The 21315-nt window shown below is 50.9% G+C and overlaps 2 protein-coding genes across 2 annotated transcripts; one reads left to right on the forward strand and one right to left on the reverse strand.

Annotated features, from left to right (window-relative positions):
* Positions 1-408: 408 nt before the first annotated feature.
* On the reverse strand, positions 409-951 carry LOC135896866 (uncharacterized). The gene has a single exon (XM_065425369.1). It carries the CDS (start codon positions 949-951, stop codon positions 409-411), a length of 543 nt encoding a protein of 180 aa, XP_065281441.1.
* Positions 952-15776: 14825 nt separating this feature from the next.
* Positions 15777-16319, forward strand: LOC135896865 (uncharacterized). Its single transcript, XM_065425368.1, has one exon. It carries the CDS (start codon positions 15777-15779, stop codon positions 16317-16319), a length of 543 nt encoding a protein of 180 aa, XP_065281440.1.
* The last annotated feature ends 4996 nt before the right edge of the window (positions 16320-21315 follow it).

The following is a 21315-nucleotide window of genomic DNA, read 5'->3' on the forward strand; positions in this document are numbered from 1 at the left end:
AGCACTGGGGGGATGAAAGGGGGGCGGAGCTGGTTACGAGGCCGACGACAACGCCGACGACGACGCGAAACCCAGGAACGGACGCCAAAGAGCTGCGCTCTAAAAAGGACGTTCGTCATCGCGTGTAAAATGGTCTAAGAAGCACCACGTGGACCACTTCAGATCGTGCGCGCGCCGCTGTGAAAGTGAAATACCATCTGGCACAACATCATAGTCCAGTGCGCCAAGATGCCGGATGAACTTGTAGGGTACGAAATAGCGTTGGAATAGTTTCTCACTGAGTCGTCGTTGGCAGTATCGGGGTCGAAACGCAAACATAGTCGCCGGGCTGGTATTGAAGTAACGTCGTCGGAAGTTGTAGTGTTGGCTGTCGGTACGGTGCTGGTTCTTGGTCTGTAGGCGGGTGAGCTATCGGGCTGCTTTGCCGCGCTGGAGATAGGTAGCGACGTCAAGATACTCTTCATCAGTGACGTGTGGCAGCATGGCGTCGCGCATCGTCATCGGGTTCCTTCCGTAGACCAGCTTCAACAGCGTGATCTGGGTTGTTTCTTTCACCGCCGTCTTGTGCGCAAAGGTTACGTACCGCATGTGCGCGTACCATGTCTTGTGCTCGACGTCGACGCACATTGCTATCATGAAGGCGAGGGTCTTGGTCAGGTGCTTCGTGAAACATTCGTCTGCGGGTGGTAGGCAGTTGTCCTCCTCTGGCTTGTCTGGCTGTATTGCGATGATAGCTTGGGTGAGCTCTGCTGTAAAGGCCGTTCCTGTGTCGGTGATGACTTCTGGGGTACCATGTCGCAGCAGGATGTTCTCGACGATAAAATTCGGCACTTCAGCTGCGCGGCCTTTCAGTATTACTTTAGTTTCAGCGAAGCGGATGAGATATTCCGTCGACATGACAATCCACTTATTTCCGGATGTGAACGTCGAAAACGGGCCCAACGGATCCATGCTGATCTGCTGAAACAGTCGGTACGGAGACTCGGTAGGCTTTAGTGAACCTGCTGGCCTTGCCGGTGTTGTCGTGCGTCCCTGACAGTCTTGGCTTGTCTTAACCTAATGGACGGCGTCGGTCGTCAGACGCGGCCAGTAATACCTTTCCTGTATCCTCGGCAGCATCCGCAAAAATCATAGGTGCCCAGCAGTTGTATCGTTATGCAGAGCGTGCAGTATTTCTGGACGCTGCGCTGACGGAACAACAAGAAGGTAGTTGGCGCGCACTGGTGAGTTCTTCACGAGCAGGTCGTTTCGTGGCGTGAACGAAGACAATCCGCGATAATCGGTGTGCCCTTCGAAATACTCGACAAGGCCTCTGAGCTCCGGGTCGGCTCGTTGCTGTTCAGCAAAGTCTTCCGCTCTTATTATTGCAAGAAAGGCGTCGTCATCCTCGTCATCTTGCGTTGGCGGGTCAATGGTGGCGTGGAATAGGCAATCAGCATCAGAGCGTTCTCGTTCGGACTTGTAGGTCACAGTGATATCATATTCTTGCAGTCTTGAGCTCCACCGCGCCAGCCGTCCTGAAGGGTCATTTAAATTTTTTAGCCAGCACAAGGCGTGAAATTTTGCTGTAGCCCAAACGAGGGCGAGGCATTCCTTTTCGGTTTTAGAATAATTGCCTTCCAATTTGGCAACGAACCACCAGCGTAAATTAGGACGCGTTCAATTCCGTGTTTTTTTCTGGACTAGGACGTAACCGAGGCCTAGGCTATTGGCGTCACTGTAGATTTCGGTATCGGCGTTCTCGTCGAAGTGCAGGAAGTGCGCAAGTGCCGAGGGCGACTGCATGCGTCGATGGAGTTCTTGAAATGCGTCTGCCTGCGGCGTTTGCCACTTAAACTCGACATCACATTTAGTTAGATGTCTCAGCGGCTCAGCGATGCGTGAAAAATCCTTGACAAATCACTTGTAGTAGGCAGACATGCCAAGGCATCGACGGACTGCAGTCTCGTCGATGGGCTGTGGGAACACTGCGATGGCAGCAGTCTTCTGCGTGTCGGGGCGGATTCCATACTTGCTGATGACGTGGCCTAGGAACAGAAGTTCATCGTCAGCGAAGCGGCACTTTTCTTGGTTCAGAGTGAGCCCTGATGACTTGATGGCCTCTAGTACTACCGCAAGCCGCCTAAGGCTAGTATGGCAGAAAGCAGAGCTAGTTGGTAAGGATTCATTATGCAAAAGGATTCATTACGCCTAAGGTGATCGTCGAAATTCCCGGCGAAGATGACGTCATCCAAGCAAGCAAGACAACTCTGACATTTCAACCCAGCTAACACCGTGTCCATGACGCGCTGGAACGTTGCAGGCGCCGAGCACGGTCCTAATGACATGACCTTGAACTCATAGAGGCTGTCTGGCATGATGAAGGCGGTCTTTTCGCGATCTCTCTCGTTGACTTCAATTTGCCAGTAGCCAGACTTGAGATCCATCGACGAGAAGTATTTAGCGTTGCAGAGATGATCCAATGCGTCGTCTATCCGTGGGAGGGGGTATACGTCCTTCTTAGTGATCGTGTTCAGTCGACGATAATCGACGGAAAAACGTAGGCGGCCGTCATTTTTCTTCACTAAGACAACAAGTGATTCCCACTGGCTTTTAGGTGGCTGGATGCTGTCGTCGGACAGCATATCATTGACTTCTTGTCTTATGGCTTCACGCTCTCACGTCGAAACTCTGTAAGTACTCTGGCGGAGTGGTCGAGCGCACGTTTCGGTTATTACGCGATACTTTGCGACTGGTGTTTGTCGAATCCTCGAGGTGTCGAAAAGCAGTATTTTTACCATCGAAGCAGACTTCTTAGCTGTCGCTGCTTAATCATGCAGAGACTTGGATTTATATCGAAGCCTGGTTCGGGAACTACGGTCTTCGGTATAGATGCGGCAGATTCTGAGAGGACAAACGCATTGTTGGTTTCCAGAATTTCTTCGACGTATGCGATTGTCGTGTCCTTGTTGATGTGTTTGAACTCCTGGGTGAAGTTTGTGAGCAACACTTTCGCTTTTTTTTTCCTGCAATCGACCGATCCCTCTTGCGACACAAATTTCACGGTCGAGTAGTACGCATTGGTCACCCTCGATGACGCCTTCTACCTCTTAAGGTGTTTTTCGTGCCGACGGAAATAAGAATTCTGAAGCGGGGCGGGTTGCTGACTTGTTCTTCGAGCACACTCAAGGCATGGTGACTACCACAGCTCTCCGGCGGTATCGCTTGATCATGCGATAGCGTTATCGACTTAGTCTTCAGGTCGATGATTGCGCCGTGTTGGTTCCTGAAGTCCATGCCGAGAATGACGACTCGTTAACACTGCTGGAGGATAACGAAGGTGGCCGAGTAGGTCCGGTCTTGAACTCTAATTCTTACTCTGCAGATTCCAGTCGGCAGTATTAGGTTTCGTCCAGTGATGGGAATTTGAGGACCTTCCCATGCAGTCTGGTCATCTTTCAAGTGGGCGGCGATGGGTCCACTTATGACGGAGTAGTCAGCCCCTGTGTCCTGTGTCCCTGTGTCCGTGACTGCGCGGCCGTCGAGAAGTACGTCGAGGTCGGGGTTCTTTGTCTGGCGTTGCAGTTAGGTTTAGAGTCGGATCGCGGCTGCATCTTGTAGAACTGAAGCTGGGACGTCTCGTCGTCAAACCATCTTTCGTCAGTGTAGTCTTGGTTATATGGCGTTGTCGGGAGGGCGGCGTCTAGTTGATATATTGTCGAGAGTGTCTTTTCGGCGTCTTCGTCGGCCATGGAGGGTTTTCGTCAGTTCGACGAACAGCAACCGCACCCCTATCGTTTGCTGCCTTTAGTTGCCTGGATGTCGGCTGACGGACGGGCCCCGGGCTAGGTCAGTGTATGGACGGCGGTGCAGTGACGGCGAACGGGACGGTCGTTGAGGGCTCTACTGTCTGGCAGCGGGATAGTCACCGGTGTAACGTGGGCGTTCGCCTTCCTGCGGGCGTGGTCCGTTGATGGCGAACCTTCGCAGTCCCATCTCGCGGTAAGGGCATCGGCGGTAGATGTTCCCGGCTTCTCCGTAGTGATAGGAAAGCGGGTGGTGGTCGGGGGTGCGCCAAACATCAGTCTTCCTTGGGACGCTGCGTGGGGGGACGGGTTCGCGTGCTGAAGGCGGGGCTGGTGGTGGACGACGGAACTGTGTGATCACTGGGCCCTGCCGTGGGCACGGAGGGGGAGCGTGACGGAGGGCTTCTGCGCTGTATGTCATCGCTTACTATTGAGGCTGCGGCGATTCAGAGGCTACTCGAGTTGTGGTTGGAGCTCCGGACCTATGACGTCGGCAATCGAAGCCACTTGAGGCTGTGATGAAGGGAACAGCTGTACCTCCTCCCGCACGACCACTCGGATAGTCTTGTGCAGATCGTCGGTGGCTAGTGACTGAGCTCCGGCGTTGTTTGTCGAGTTCGTGTCGCGGCTGAATAGGCGGTTCCGCACTGCCAGTGTCTTCTATATGCTGGTGGCCTCGCGAAGAACCTCGTCGGTGGTATTCGGTGGGCCTTCGTACCATTGCGGCGAAAAGTTTCTAATTTACACCACGCTTCATATGGCGGACTTTCTTGTCCTCGGACATTTCCGGGTCAGCGTGGCGGAATAGGCGGCTCATTTCTTCTGTAAAGATGGTACCGTTGTCATTTGGTAGCTGCACTAGGGCTTCCTACAGAACCTCGTCCCTCTCTTTCCAGATGATTCTCGTGAAGGTCCGTATCAAGTTACTTCGGAAAAAGACCCCACGTTGTAAGGGTCGACTCCCGGTTCTTGAACCAGGTCCTCGCGGCATCTTCCAAAAAGTACACGTTGCACAGCTTCTACTCAGTGCTCCAGTTGTTGAAGACCGAGATCCTTTCGAAAGCCTCCAGCCAGGTTTCTGGATTCTCCGACGAAGCTCCACGGAAGGTAGGTGGCTCTCTAGGTTGTTGAAGCACGTTGGGGTACGCAGATGATGCCATTGTGGTCGTTGGCTTGGTAACGATCATCCTGGTCATCTCAGACAAACGTCCGTGCCCTGGGCAGTCGTAGCCTGTGGCTAGCTCGCTGATCCTTGGCGGCGATGGTGTGGTCCACTGGCTTCAGGCTTGCATCGTGGCTTTGCGGGGGCGTCCGGTGCATGAACGCACAAGCACCTCTACGAGATGTGACGTGGTAGTGACGGTGAAGAAAGCAATACGGTGAGTGGCGAAACTAGCGTTTTATTGGGCGAACTTGTGCCAACAAAAGCAAGTTACATTCAAAAGAGAGCTATAGTGGTGAACACGATCGGTGGTCGTCGAAATCTGGCCAGCGGGTCAAGCGCATCGGCTATTATATATCAGTCGTTGAATGGTTCAGAGTAATCGCTAGGACTCGCGTGTCTTCCACGAAGTTCTACACTATTCGCGTCGCGCAGACATGTCATGAGATTACACAGGGTTCGGTCACAGACAGCGGATGGAACAATCGATAATATTCCATAAACTTCCGATTCCATAAACCACAACTCGAGTAGGCCGGGAAGGTGAGCTAGGCGCTGTCGCCTCACCCGTTTCTCCCACCGCACCACAAGCCTAGCAGCACAGCTCGCGTGTGCCGTGCCGCTGGCCAGTCGGAAGGTCACATTGCTCTCTCTCAGTCGGATAGCGCTCCGACGGAGATGTTCACACACCTCGTCGCCAAATAGTGAAGCGCTTGCTCCTGTGTCTAACAGCGTAAAAAACCTGCGCCGGGCGACTGTAACCTCTATGAGCGGCACTGGCGTGTCGCTGGGCAATCCAAAACGCAAGCCAGCGGGGCAAGGAGTTCATGTGTCTCACTTCGCACCGCTGTAACCGCCGCCGGCCATGCAGCGTTGCTTACCGGCGGCTCCGCTCGTTTCCCGAAAGCGCGTGCTCTCGGTGTGCAGGCTGTCTGCAATCCCGGGCGAAGTGCCCCGCCTGGTTGCACCGATAACAGAGGAGAACCGGCCTTTGACGGGCTTGGCGTCCAGTGCCTCGCGCCGTTTGACCGTTGTTCCTCTCTATCGACTGCTCCCTTGCAGGCACGCTCTGCTCTCGCATCATCGAGCCGGCATGTCGACCACGATTCTGCATACCTCGGCCATCGGCAGCGCATGCTCCACGCATGGCATAAGTGTACGGGTCGAGAGCCCGGTCAGATAAGCCCCAACCGTTTCTCATTTGTCCGCCACTGAAAGCAACCGCACCATCTCCACCGGAACGAGTGCGAAAAGTGTCCCCGTTCCACGCGCATCGCGGCTCAAGTGCCCTCGACGCTGGGGGTGGAGGTCGGTATGAGCGCAAGGCGAGTATGTCCGCCTGTATGCGCTTTGCCTCCGAGGCCAGCTCATCCAAATCCCTGAACTTGCTGCCTCTTAGGCACGCTGCGAAGGTGGGATGAGCTTGTCGCGTGACTCTCTCCACCCTATCGCAGTTCGGAGCAGTAGGGTCAGCGGCACGATAAAGTTCGTCCATCGCCCTGACGTACTCGAGCAAGGATTCGTCCGGATGCTGAGTACGTAGCTCCAACTCGCGCCGCAGACGACGCTCGTAATCTGCGGGCAGGAATTCCTCGCGTAAGGTCGCTCGGAACTCGGCCAGCGGGCTAGACCGGTAGCCAGTAAGCCGGAACCAGCGGGCAGCGTGATCAGTCAACGACACTGGTTCGACGCGTTCCAGCATCTCGTCATCGGACAGCCCCGTTGCGCGCTGGTAATTCAGCACGCGATCGAGGTATTCGTTGACGCTAACTGAATCATGATACCCGCTGTAGGTGGGTAAGTCCACCCTCACTCTCGGTCTAGCAGCGGCGGCAGATGTCAGCAGAGTCTTCTGCATGGCACCTGTCAACCTCTCAATCAAGCGCATCGCATCCTGCAACAGCGCCTGTTGAGGCTCGCTCTGGCCAGTAATGCCTGGCACAGGAGCAGAACGCGTCGAGCAAGTATGGCGCAGTGGCTCCATGCTCTCCGCAAACACTGGCGAAGGGTTCGGCGTAATGTGCCTCACGCCTTCAAGGGTACATCCTGCCGGAGAGAGCGCCTCATGTGTCGCGCTACCCTCTTCGAAGCTTATCAAATCCCCAGGGCTAATGTTCGCCGCAGGGCATGACTGAGCGGTAGCAGTTACCGCCGCTTCGAATTGTTGCCTGTTGGTAGCAACCTGCGACAGCGTATACAACGGCTGTAAATCAGCCCCGTATGCTGCCATGGTTCGTTCGTGTCGTGGCAATCACTTGCACAAACATACTCAACCTGTCACACCTCTGGCCCCATGTTGGGCGCCAAATATAGGGGTATTACTCAGGCTCGCGCGTGCGCACCTGACCCTTCTCTGGATCGCACAGCGCCGATGGAGCGGCAGGCGCTCGCTAGCACTTTCGCAGCAGCCCTAGCAGTCAGAGCTGTGACCCCTAACCCGCGGTTCGCAGTGAGTTGCGACCACGGCGGGTTCAGGCCAGGGGGGACAGGGTGAGTCTCGACCTAAGGTGTTTATTCACCTTAGAGTACAATAATTCCAACAGACCACAACAGCCACAACACGTACAAATACAACACAACACAAAACCTCAGTGGCGGAGCATTCCGCACGTCTGGGGTGAAACAAACCGCACAATGTGGGAACCACAAAAGAGGCTGATAAGAGTTCAGCTCACCCCAAAGTGGATCCGCGCTCGGGCCCTGGGGCGGTGAGTCGCACACAAAGGCCGGGCGCAACAGCGGGACGGCGTGCGGCGGTCTCAGCGGCTGATTTGAGATGCGGCCTCTCGCAAGCTCTTCTGCCGTGAGACAACCGTGCATCGGGGGAATAGCGCTTCTCCCCGAGAGGTGGAGAGGGAGTCTCCCCGGTTCCAAGAAAGGGAAAGGAGGGAACGGGGTGCCTTGGCTGCAGCGTCGCGGCCAGGCGCGAAGAGCAGCGGGAGTGGCGAAGGTGCCCTCTCCTCGCTACCCTCCGCGAGCGAGCACGTGATTATCGCGTGATAACCGCGTGGCCGCTCCGGAGATATCGGGATGCGCGTGCGATCCCCACAATAGAAAAGTTTTTGTGTCGTAAATATGCTGCGCGGCGCTCGATTTGATGCAGATTGACCTTTTAATTGACATTCTGCTGCATACCTATTGTGATTACTATTTTTCTTTCAATTATCCATGAACCAAATCACAAACTTCCTAGGTGAACCGGAGTGAACACTTAGCTTCGCCTTACGTATCTGAGGTTTCCCTGAAGTATTCCTAAAGAAAAAATTCAGAGCAACATTCAGTTCATGTTTGCGTCTTCCTCGCGCAGCAGAATGCGAGGTAATTGGTGTGGGGTCTTTTGTTGCGGTCGGAGCTCGGACGCCAAATACATTTTTTGCGCATGCTATTTACTACTCCAGGGCCCGTAAGCGGCGTTCAATTTTTCTTCAGGTAATGCATAAGAAAATGCTGGCGCGGCAACTTAATTACTGATTTTGACGGGAGTTAAATGAGATATAATCGTGTACTGAATTTTATGACCAACCTAAGGAATCCTACTTGGTGAAAACTAAAACGAGGTTCCAATAATCATGTCTTGCCTTTGCCGAATAAAAGCACGATCTTGTTTAAAATAAAAATAAAGAAGGTAGTGTTGTCCTTCGGCATTTTATGGGGATGTTAACTCTAAATTTTCCTTGCCCTATGCACATGAAGACACTAGCAGAGACGAAAGGAATACATACGTGCATAGACACGCGCACATACAAACACACACACACACACACACACGCACACAAACAAGCACCCTTACGTACTCACGTGCACGCAAACATGCGCGAATTAACGTACCCCCGCGCAAATACACATGCGAACTCAGCATAAACACGCATGTACACATGGACGCACATGAATATACAAGAAATACAGAATGCGCATTTGTGTATGCAATTAACAATTCACATATGCACGCACTTACAGAAGTAAAATCGTATAAACACAACCACATTCATACGCACGTGCATAATCAACCACAAACACCCAAATATGCGCGCGCACGCATACACACAAATCTACACACAAACAAGCACGCATCCGAACACACGCACGCCCCCGCACAAACACGGCCGCACGCTGAAACACGAATGCACAAGGACACACATCAAGCAAGACACAGGAACATGCGTAGCACACACTCATACAAATACACACACATATTCACTGACACACTGCGCATTTTTACGCACAGTCACGCACAACGATGCTCGCAAATACTCATTGCCGCCGTTACGCACACATTCAAATAAAAGCACACGCGCATATATATGCATTCAAATTCGCTCGCAACCGCACGCAGCAAAAGCCAGCCGACCCACACATGCATAGACACTGTAAACAGACCCTTTTAGGGAGTTTTGGCCACGTTACATTACTCAAGCCCTTACGGGAGAACAATATACTCCATTTGAAAGGAGTTCTTTCTGACATCCCTGTGTTTGGTGGTTTTGTGGATAATTGTGGGAGTTCATTTAATTGTCCTTTCAACACCAGCACTTTTACAAGTTTACTGGGGTATCTTATTTTGCTTCTTTTGGGAATTGATAGGAGAAGTGGTAGGAGTTCTTACGTACATATTTTGGGGAACGTTTCAGATTTTAAGGGAGTCTTGGAAGAGACCTTTTTAACTTTTTACTTTTACTTTTTATTTTTACTTTTTATGGGAATATATATAATGATGTTTGGGAGTGAATGCTTACAACTTTAGGGGACATTGTTTTATTAACAAAGTATTAAAGAGATGTTTTGAGAGTGCATTTTAGCTCTTTATTAGAGCTTTTACAGGTAGGTTTGGGAGTATATTATGATCGTTTTGGAAATATTACATGGCTGAAGGGAGCTTTTTTTGTGTGTGGGTGTGTTCAATAGATTGGGTCTAACGAGATGCAAGCACCATGGCAAAGCCATAAAATGTCTGGAAATTTATCGCTGTTCCACAATCAAATGTGTCAGCATAACAGTACAATGCATGACTATTAGCATAATGAGTGTGAAATATTTCAATAAGTTTTATACAAGCAAGCAAATCCATTTGCAAGAAATTAAAGCATTTGGCAAGCTTCAGTACAGTTGAAAAATCACCAGTGCAGGCAACAGCTAATTGAGTGGCTCAAAACATTACCATGAACTATTGGACAGTACTTTCAAGCATTTGAACAGATCACGCTACAGTGAACGTGAACGAGCGTGAATCACGTGAACGAGCACGCTACAAAGAATGATGCAAAAGAGGCCGGGCAGCACCAATGACCTAGAACATTGTGAAACTAATTTTGAATACTTATACTATTTCCAATCGACATACATTCAACTTACTGCCACATGTTGTGCTCTCATGTACACGCATCTGCAAATAAAAAGAAATTAAGATAGTACCACCCACTCTGAATCAATTTCCTTAGCACTGCGCAGTACCTGAAATTCAAGCATGCCCGCTAGAGAACATGATAAGTTCACAGCAAAGTGGGCATGTTCATGTGATAACAGAAGTCAAACAGGTAATGTCTGAGGCTTAAGTTAATTCAACAAGGCGACTAATCGTCAGGCAAAGAAAATCCAAGCAGACACAATTCCAGCTCACACTTACATTGCATACACAGGTTTCACTACGTAGGTTCTTGTCGTGATGCCCCATGACCTAAGTCGGCACCAAAGAGCTTCAGTAGAGAGTGGCCCATATGCAATGCCACACATTCGTGTACATACAGAAGTTAGTGTCAAAAGAGTTCATTGAACGCTGCATATACACAGTTCCTCCAGGCGGACATAACCAAAAGACACAGTGACACATACCTATAGTAGCCCCAGGGACATCGACTGCATTTCCACAAATATAAGTAGGTGTTTTCAAAATTTCTGGCCTCAGAATACGCCTCGCATTATATACCCGACAGAGGCACAAACACCAAGACCACTCGTAGAAATCGGTGTCAACAACTGGTCAAATTCCGCTACTTCTAAACACCTCTCCATCCCAACTAAACCACCATGTTGAGAATTTACACCTAGCTCACCCTACTGTGCGCACCCATTCATTTCGCCAAATGGCCATGCAGTGGAGGAAAGGGAAATATATAAATACTGCCAAGGAAAACAGTTGTTACTCTAAAGAAGATAAGTCCCCTCCACAAAAATAAAAATATCCATCTGATGTAACACTTGTTGGACGTTTGCTGATCACCTTCCGCTGAATATTGCATATTGACTCCTGTACTTGTTTATCTTTATCAGGCAACATCGTTTCACGGACCAGCAAATGCTATCGCACAGCGCAAGACGTACCTGCATGTATCGGAAGTTTATGGAATATTATCGATTGTTCCATCCGCTGTCTGTGACCGAACCCTGTGTAATCTGATGACATGTATGCGCGACGCGAATAGTGTAGAACTTCGTGGAAGACACGCGAGTCCTAGCGATTACTCTGAACCATTCAACGACTGATATATAATAGCCGATGCGCTTGACCCGCTGGCCAGATTTCGACGACCACCGATCGTGTTCACCACTATAGCTCTCTTTTGAATGTAACTTGCTTTTGTTGGCACAAGTTCGCCCAATAAAACGCTAGTTTCGCCACTCACCGTATTGCTTTCTTCACCGTCACTACCACGTCACATCTCGTAGAGGTGCTTGTGCGTTCATGCACCGGACGCCCCCGCAAAGCCACGATGCAAGCCTGAAGCCAGTGGACCACACCATCGCCGCCAAGGATCAGCGAGCTAGCCACAGGCTACGACTGCCCAGGGCACGGACGTTTGTCTGAGATGACCAGGATGATCGTTACCAAGCCAACGACCACAATGGCATCATCTGCGTACCCCAACGTGCTTCAACAACCTAGAGAGCCACCTACCTTCCGTGGAGCTTCGTCGGAGAATCCAGAAACCTGGCTGGAGGCTTTCGAAAGGATCTCGGTCTTCAACAACTGGAGCACTGAGTAGAAGCTGTGCAACGTGTACTTCTTGGAAGATGCCGCGAGGACCTGGTTCAAGAACCGGGAGTCGACCCTTACAACGTGGGGTCTTTTTCCGGAGTAACTTGATACGGACCTTCACGAGAATCATCTGGAAAGAGAGGGACGAGGTTCTGTAGGAAGCCCTAGTGCAGCTACCAAATGACAACGGTACCATCTTTACAGAAGAAATGAGCCGCCTATTCCGCCACGCTGACCCGGAAATGTCCGAGGACAAGAAAGTCCGCCATATGAAGCGTGGTGTAAATTAGAAACTTTTCGCCGCAATGGTACGAAGGCCCACCGAATACCACCGACGAGGTTCTTCGCGAGGCCACCAGCATATAGAAGACACTGGCAGTGCGGAACCGCCTATTCAGCCGCGACACGAACTCGACAAACAACGCCGGAGCTCAGTCACTAGCCACCGACGATCTGCACAAGACTATCCGAGTGGTCGTGCGGGAGGAGGTACAGCTGTTCCCTTCATCACAGCCTCAAGTGGCTTCGATTGCCGACGTCATAGGTCCGGAGCTCCAACCACAACTCGAGTAGCCTCTGAATCGCCGCAGCCTCAATAGTAAGCGATGACATACAGCGCAGAAGCCCTCCGTCACGCTCCCCCTCCGTGCCCACGGCAGGGCCCAGTGATCACACAGTTCCGTCGTCCACCACCAGCCCCGCCTTCAGCACGCGAACCCGTCCCCCCACGCAGCGTCCCAAGGAAGACTGATGTTTGGCGCACCCCCGACCACCACCCGCTTTCCTATCACTACGGAGAAGCCGGGAACATCTACCGCCGATGCCCTTACCGCGAGATGGGACTGCGAAGGTTCGCCATCAACGGACCACGCCCGCAGGAAGGCGAACGCCCACGTTACACCGGTGACTATCCCGCTGCCAGACAGTAGAGCCCTCAACGACCGTCCCGTTCGCCGTCACTGCACCGCCGTCCATACACTGACCTAGCCCGGGGCCCGTCCGTCAGCCGACATCCAGGCAACTAAAGGCAGCAAACGATAGGGGTGCGGTTGCTGTTCGTCGAACTGACGAAAACCCTCCATGGCCGACGAAGACGCCGAAAAGACACTCTCGACAATATATCAACTAGACGCCGCCCTCCCGACAACGCCATATAACCAAGACTACACTGACGAAAGATGGTTTGACGACGAGACGTCCCAGCTTCAGTTCTACAAGATGCAGCCGCGATCCGACTCTAAACCTAACTGCAACGCCAGACAAAGAACCCCGACCTCGACGTACTTCTCGACGGCCGCGCAGTCACGGACACAGGGACACAGGACACAGGGGCTGACTACTCCGTCATAAGTGGACCCATCGCCGCCCACTTGAAAGATGACCAGACTGCATGGGAAGGTCCTCAAATTCCCATCACTGGACGACACCTAATACTGCCGACTGGAATCTGCAGAGTAAGAATTAGAGTTCAAGACCGGACCTACTCGGCCACCTTCGTTATCCTCCAGCAGTGTTAACGAGTCGTCATTCTCGGCATGGACTTCAGGAACCAACACGGCGCAATCATCGACCTGAAGACTAAGTCGATAACGCTATCGCATGATCAAGCGATACCGCCGGAGAGCTGTGGTAGTCACCATGCCTTGAGTGTGCTCGAAGAACAAGTCAGCAACCCGCCCCGCTTCAGAATTCTTATTTCCGTCGGCACGAAAAACACCTTAAGAGGTAGAAGGCGTCATCGAGGGTGACCAATGCGTACTACTCGACCGTGAAATTTGTGTCGCAAGAGGGATCGGTCGATTGCAGGAAAAAAAAAGCGAAAGTGTTGCTCACAAACTTCACCCAGGAGTTCAAACACATCAACAAGGACACGACAATCGCATACGTCGAAGAAATTCTGGAAACCAACAATGCGTTTGTCCTCTCAGAATCTGCCGCATCTATACCGAAGACCGTAGTTCCCGAACCAGGCTTCGATATAAATCCAAGTCTCTGCATGATTAAGCAGCGACAGCTAAGAAGTCTGCTTCGATGGTAAAAATACTGCTTTTCGACACCTCGAGGATTCGACAAACACCAGTCGCAAAGTATCGCGTAATACCGGAACGTGCGCTCGACCACTCCGCCAGAGCACTTACAGAGTTTCGACGTGAGAGCGTGAAGCCATAAGACAAGAAGTCAATGATATGCTGTCCGACGACAGCATCCAGCCACCTAAAAGCCAGTGGGAATCACTTGTTGTCTTAGTGAAGAAAAATGACGGCCGCCTACGTTTTTCCGTCGATTATCGTCGACTGAACACGATCACTAAGAAGGACGTATACCCCCTCCCACGGATAGACGACGCATTGGATCATCTCTGCAACGCTAAATACTTCTCGTCGATGGATCTCAAGTCTGGCTACTGGCAAATTGAAGTCAACGAGAGAGATCGCGAAAAGACCGCCTTCATCATGCCAGACAGCCTCTATGAGTTCAAGGTCATGTCATTAGGACCGTGCTCGGCGCCTGCAACGTTCCAGCGCGTCATGGACACGGTGTTAGCTGGGTTGAAATGTCAGAGTTGTCTTGCTTGCTTGGATGACGTCATCTTCGCCGGGAATTTCGACGATCACCTTAGGCGTAATGAATCCTTTTGCATAATGAATCCTTACCAACTAGCTCTGCTTTCTGCCATACTAGCCTTAGGCGGCTTGCGGTAGTACTAGAGGCCATCAAGTCATCAGGGCTCACTCTGAACCGAGAAAAGTGCCGCTTCGCTGACGATGAACTTCTGTTCCTAGGCCACGTCATCAGCAAGTATGGAATCCGCCCCGACACGCAGAAGACTGCTGCCATCGCAGTGTTCCCACAGCCCATCGACGAGACTGCAGTCCGTCGATGCCTTGGCATGTCTGCCTACTACAAGTGATTTGTCAAGGATTTTTCACGCATCGCTGAGCCGCTGAGACATCTAACTAAATGTGATGTCGAGTTTAAGTGGCAAACGCCGCAGGCAGACGCATTTCAAGAACTCCATCGACGCATGCAGTCGCCCTCGGCACTTGCGCACTTCCTGCACTTCGACGAGAACGCCGATACCGAAATCTACAGTGACGCCAATAGCCTAGGCCTCGGTTACGTCCTAGTCCAGAAAAAAACACGGAATTGAACGCGTCCTAATTTACGCTGGTGGTTCGTTGCCAAATTGGAAGGCAATTATTCTAAAACCGAAAAGGAATGCCTCGCCCTCGTTTGGGCTACAGCAAAATTTCACGCCTTGTGCTGGCTAAAAAATTTAAATGACCCTTCAGGACGGCTGGCGCGGTGGAGCTCAAGACTGCAAGAATATGATATCACTGTGACCTACAAGTCCGAACGAGAACGCTCTGATGCTGATTGCCTATTCCACGCCACCATTGACCCGCCAACGCAAGATGACGAGGATGACGACGCCTTTCTTGCAATAATAAGAGCGGAAGACTTTGCTGAACAGCAACGAGCCGACCCGGAGCTCAGAGGCCTTGTCGAGTATTTCGAAGGGCACACCGATTATCGTGGATTGTCTTCGTTCACGCCACGAAACGACCTACTCGTGAAGAACTCACCAGTGCGCGCCAACTACCTTCTTGTTGTTCCGTCAGCGCAGCGTCCAGAAATACTGCACGCTCTGCATAACGATACAATTGCTGGGCACCTATGATTTTTGCGGATGCTGCCGAGGATACAGGAAAGGTATTACTGGCCGCGTCTGACGACCGACGCCGTCCATTAGGTTAAGACAAGCCAAGACTGTCAGGGACGCACGACAACACCGGCAAGGCCAGCAGGTTCACTAAAGCCTACCGAGTCTCCGTACCGACTGTTTCAGCAGATCAGCATGGATCCGTTGGGCCCGTTTTCGACGTTCACATCCGGAAATAAGTGGATTGTCATGTCGACGGAATATCTCATCCGCTTCGCTGAAACTAAAGTAATACTGAAAGGCCGCGCAGCTGAAGTGCCGAATTTTATCGTCGAGAACATCCTGCTGCGACATGGTACCCCAGAAGTCATCACCGACACAGGAACGGCCTTTACAGCAGAGCTCACCCAAGCTATCATCGCAATACAGCCAGACAAGCCAGAGGAGGACAACTGCCTACCACCCGCAGACGAATGTTTCACGAAGCACCTGACCAAGACCCTCGCCTTCATGATAGCAATGTGCGTCGACGTCGAGCACAAGACATGGTACGCGCACATGCGGTACGTAACCTTTGCGCACAAGACGGCGGTGAAAGAAACAACCCAGATCACGCTGTTGAAGCTGGTCTACGGAAGGAACCCGATGACGATGCGCGACGCCATGCTGCCACACGTCACTGATGAAGAGTATCTTGACGTCGCTACCTATCTCCAGCGCGGCAAAGCAGCCCGATAGCTCACCCGCCTACAGACCAAGAACCAGCACCGTACCGACAGCCAACACTACAACTTCCGACGACGTTACTTCAATACCAGCCCGGCGACTATGTTTGCGTTTCGACCCCGATACTGCCAACGACGACTCAGTGAGAAACTATTCCAACGCTATTTCGTACCCTACAAGTTCATCCGGCATCTTGGCGCACTGGACTATGATGTTGTGCCAGATGGTATTTCACTTTCACAGCGGCGCGCGCACGATCTGAAGTGGTCCACGTGGTGCTTCTTAGACCATTTTACACGCGATGACGAACGTCCTTTTTAGAGCGCAGCTCTTTGGCGTCCGTTCCTGGGTTTCGCGTCGTCGTCGGCGTTGTCGTCGGCCTCGTAACCAGCTCCGCCCCCCTTTCATCCCCCCAGTGCTAGCACCGACCGACTGATACCGCTGGATGCCGCTGACGCCGCTAGAGAGTCAAGATAACGTGACTGCATAGAACACCGTCGCCGCCATGCAGAAAGAGGAGGAAAGGGTCCCTCCCCCCCCCCCCTGTTCTTGTGTGGCGGATAGGGTGCTCTTCAGTTGCCGACGCGCCGGTTATTTCACGTAGGCCCCGGCACGTCGACGAATACGTGACCACCTTCCCACGGCTAGACCTGGTTCTTTGCGCTGCGGAAGCGAGGGTGTCATATTGTTTGTGGCGGCATCGGCGGCGTTGTCCCTGAAACCAACTCCGCAGCTGGAGTTGACTCACTATCGGCGTCAGCGGCATCAGTCAGTCGCTGCTATCTCTTCCCTCCTCCCTTTATCGTGTTGTCCGCTTGCTGCGCGCGCTTCTGCCCCCATCGTTTGCCGCTGGGTGTACACGCCGCCCCCCTCCCCCCTCTTCCTGCGAGTCTCCGGTTGTCAAAGCGCCGGCTCGAACTTAATTCCTTCCTTCGCTCCTCCTCCAATGCAACCCCTGTGCGGTGGCAATCAGAGAGCCAGATCGGTGGCGGCGGATCTCTATATGTGCACTGCCCGAGCCGAAATTGCCGCTGCCGTTCGCCCTGTGCGGTGGCAATCAGAGAGCCAGATCGGTGGCGGCGGATCTGTATATGTGCACCGCCCGAGCCGAAATTGCCGCTGCCGTTCGCCACTGCGAAATTATCTGCCAGTTCTTTCTGAGCCATGAGCGAGACGACCGATGGAAGTCCTCCTTCTGCTGCTGCTGCTGCTGCTGCTAAACGAGCTGCCAGAGCAGAGGGCCAGCGCCGTCGCCGTCAGAATCCAGAGGTGCGTGCCGCCGAAGCAGAAGCTTACCGTCGCCGCCGTCGAGATGATCCAGGAGTACGCGTCGCCGAAGCAGAGGCTAAGCGCCGCCGCCGAGAAGACCCTGCCGTTCGCGCCGCCGAAGCGGAGGCTCATCGCCGCCGTCGAGAGCAACCAGCAGTAAGCGAGGCTGAAGCAGAAGCTCATCGCCGCCGCCGAGAAGACCCTGCAGTTCGCGCCGCCGAAGCGGAGGCTCATCGCCGCCGTCGAGAGCAACCAGCAGTAAGCGAAGCTGAAGCAGAAGCTCATCGCCGTCGCAGAGAAGACTCTACCGTTCGCGCGGCCGAGGCCGAGGCCAAACGCAAACAAAGGCTCGCAAACAGTCAGGGTGCAACAAATGCTTTCCGGCGACAGTTTACAGACAATCCGTTTGGAAGTTTGTGTTCAGTGTGTGATATATATCAGTCTATTTCTCCGACCACAAAGCTTCCTTCATGACTGTCAAGAACTGTTAGTGGAGTCTTTGTTAAAGGAATACGTGTGAAAAATAAAAAAAAAATTCTGTGATAGCGCACACATGTGTTGCTCGATTTCTTTGCCTTAATCTATCGAAAAGGTGAAACAGCTTATTTGCTGCGCTCAAATTTCGCATTAGGAAGTAACGTAATCGTCGGTAATTTTTTGTTATTTGTTTGCTACGGGTGTTTTTGTTTATTACTTTCATTTGTTTGCAGCATCGGGTCGATGCTCTTTAAGAGGGGGGTATTCACACGTGTACTTGTTTATCTTTGTCAGGCAAGCATGTTTCACCGCCTAACGAGTGTTATCGCTCAGCGCAGGACGTGCCTGCATGAATCGCAAGTTTCTGGAATGTTATTGACGGTGCCATCCACTCTCTGTGACCGAACCTTGAATATTCTGGGGCTCTATAACGTAAAAGAAGGACGCTATAACATCACACTATTTCAACCCTTTCTATTGCAATTACGACATCAGCCCTCCGCGATAGGTCAAAACCATTTTTGGACCAGCCCTACTTCACCTGTCCGTCACGCGACGTCATGGAAATCGCGATAGTTCCTCAACTGATATGAAGTGTACACACTGATTACGCATGATTTCACCGAACAAAAAAATAGTTATTTTTGATTCGACCCCTTTTCGCCATTAGACCTCGGCAATGGGTCAAGTTTTCGGGCTGCACCCACTTCACCTGCCTGTCGCGCGACGTCAGAAAACCGCAAAATATCACCGCGTCAAAATGACACGTACGCGTTAGAGATGCATTCCTATGCCGAACAAAACTGAATTTTTTTCTGAATACCCGTAGGTTGCCCCACTCCGAAAGGAATAAAAGATGGCTGCCACCGTTCGCTTCGGCCCTGGCTACTCGCCCCTGCCAGGGAGCATGGGTTTATTTGCGTGTAATAAATCTTTTTGCGTGGCCGTGTAACGTTTTTGGGAACTTTCAGCACGATTACGACCTCGTTCTGCCAACTCTTCTTTGCTGAGCATTCGTTTCAGCGTCATTCTTAAGCTTCCGTTGCATGCCGCTGCGATTTTCGACCAGCCAAGGCAAGCTAAGTAAGGAAAAGCGGACCAGTCACAGACACCGGCACCAGCCTCTTCATCTGGCTATCGATCTTCAGTGCAGTGGCTTGGCCCCATGGAATCCCTCTCCACTCGAGGGTGCTCCTCGCCTCTTCTAAGCCAATTAGATAGACAAGTCGCTCAGCATAGGCAATATTTGTTTTTGAAGCAAACAAAAGGGACCTCCTATGAACGAGGAGAGCTTTGATTGGGCTGTTGAGGCAACGCTGGAGGTCACCGCCCTATGGTTGCGTGGTGGTTACGCAAACTTGACGTCAACAGATTGGAATAAAAACTTACTGGAATAGTTTTCATTATAGGGCCCCCGATTCCATGTATGCGCGATGCGAGTAATATAGAACTTTGCGGAAGACACGCGGGTCCCAGCGATTTCTTTGGAACATTTGACGACTGATGTATAAAAGCCCACGCTCTCGACCCGCTGATCAAATTTCGACAACCGCTGATCGTCTTCGCCGCTGTTGCTCTCTGTCGAATATAACTTGCTCTTGTGCGCACAAGTTCACCCAATAAAACGCTTGTTTCGCCATTCACCGTTTTGCTTTCTTCACCGTCACTGCCAGGGGACAATATCACGCAAAACAGCAACTGAACTATAACTTTAGTTTTATATTTAAACAATAATTTCTACAGGATATGAAAGAGAATATAATACAGAAACTCTTAACAGTATCCATAAGTGTGAAATTTTTGCATAGGTAAAGAGGCCAACGCTTAGCCACCAGGGCACACATATTCGTCATTACATTTTCTCTGCAGAAACCCCTAACACCCCGACAGCAGTTGGTGTTGCATGGCGCCAGACATACATTTCAAAAAGTAGGCATTTTGCATTTTCTTCTTCTGCATGGAACATAAAGAGCAAGGCAGACAGGCAGGCTGATGATGCTGTGCAAGCAGTGGTGGCCTTGAAAAGAGAAGGAATCCACACAAAAATCCATGGTACTGTTGAGACGGCAGTGCATGACAGGGAGCATTCTGAATAACCAAATGTAAATTGATTGTGTAATATTGTATTGCAAACTGACATCCCATAAGTATTTAAATATAGCATTAAAAATTATTTGACAGCGCTGGGCCATTCAGTGCTACCACACTAAGTGTATCTTGGCCCCTAAGATTTTAGGCAAAATGATAGCCCATTGTAAAGTTGCAGCCTGCACGCACAGAATACTTCCGTGAAAATTTAATGTCGTGTTAGCATCGTTATTTAGTAGGCTAAGGTTGAAATATCACGGCACTGAGAAGGCTACAAACAAGTTTTTCGATGAATGACAACAATGCATTCCGTAATATTTGATAAATTGACGTAGATAATTAGAGGTTTTTTTGATCTGCAAACAGCGTCTTCTATTCCTGACCTAATTAAACATAATAGGCCTGAGAGCAATTTCTGAAAAGTAGTTCCATCGAAATAGGGCTGTGTATAGGTTACAATAACCAATCTAAGAACCCTTGTTTTGTAGCGAAGAAACAGCTTATCAATTAAAGAATCTTTGGCTGAGCAAATAGAAGGTTCTTAAATTTTGAGTCAAATTTTTATAGCTGCAGAAACTCTTTAATTAGGTATTAGGATGCCAACAGCACTGACAATGAAAGGAAATCATGACAACGCATTGCAAAAATAAATAAATCGAGTGCATTCTTGATAATTTACTGAGGTGTTTTATAAGTCAACAGAATATACAACAGCCACAGCAGTGATGTGCATATCTTCAGAGTTCACACAGTTCACTGACGTAATAATGATCAATACAGGCCAACATCATAAAGCAACACATCGGTACTGGGGTTTTTCGTTCACCTTGGCCTAAAAAACCAATTACTTGAGGATTCATTCTTCTTATATTTTTTTTAATTAACCATACGGCAGGCCAATTCTTTGGCCCTAACTGGAGGGGCATTTTTGAAATGACCAACAATAAATAACAGCAATAAATTCGCAAATAGCAAAAGAGGCAAAAGCAACAGCGCTAACACAATGAAGAAGCAAACATCAACAAAAAAAGAACCAAAACAGAAAGAACAGAACTAAACCAGCAGCAAATACCTACATTTATACAATTGCAAGCATCTATTGCTCACAAAAGAAACGTGCCAGTTCTGCCGAAAAGTCTTTGGCCTTGATAATACTTGGCGGCAACTCATTCTA

The sequence above is a fragment of the Dermacentor albipictus genome, chromosome 5 (assembly GCF_038994185.2).
Source record: "Dermacentor albipictus isolate Rhodes 1998 colony chromosome 5, USDA_Dalb.pri_finalv2, whole genome shotgun sequence".
NCBI classification, from domain to species: domain Eukaryota; kingdom Metazoa; phylum Arthropoda; class Arachnida; order Ixodida; family Ixodidae; genus Dermacentor; species Dermacentor albipictus.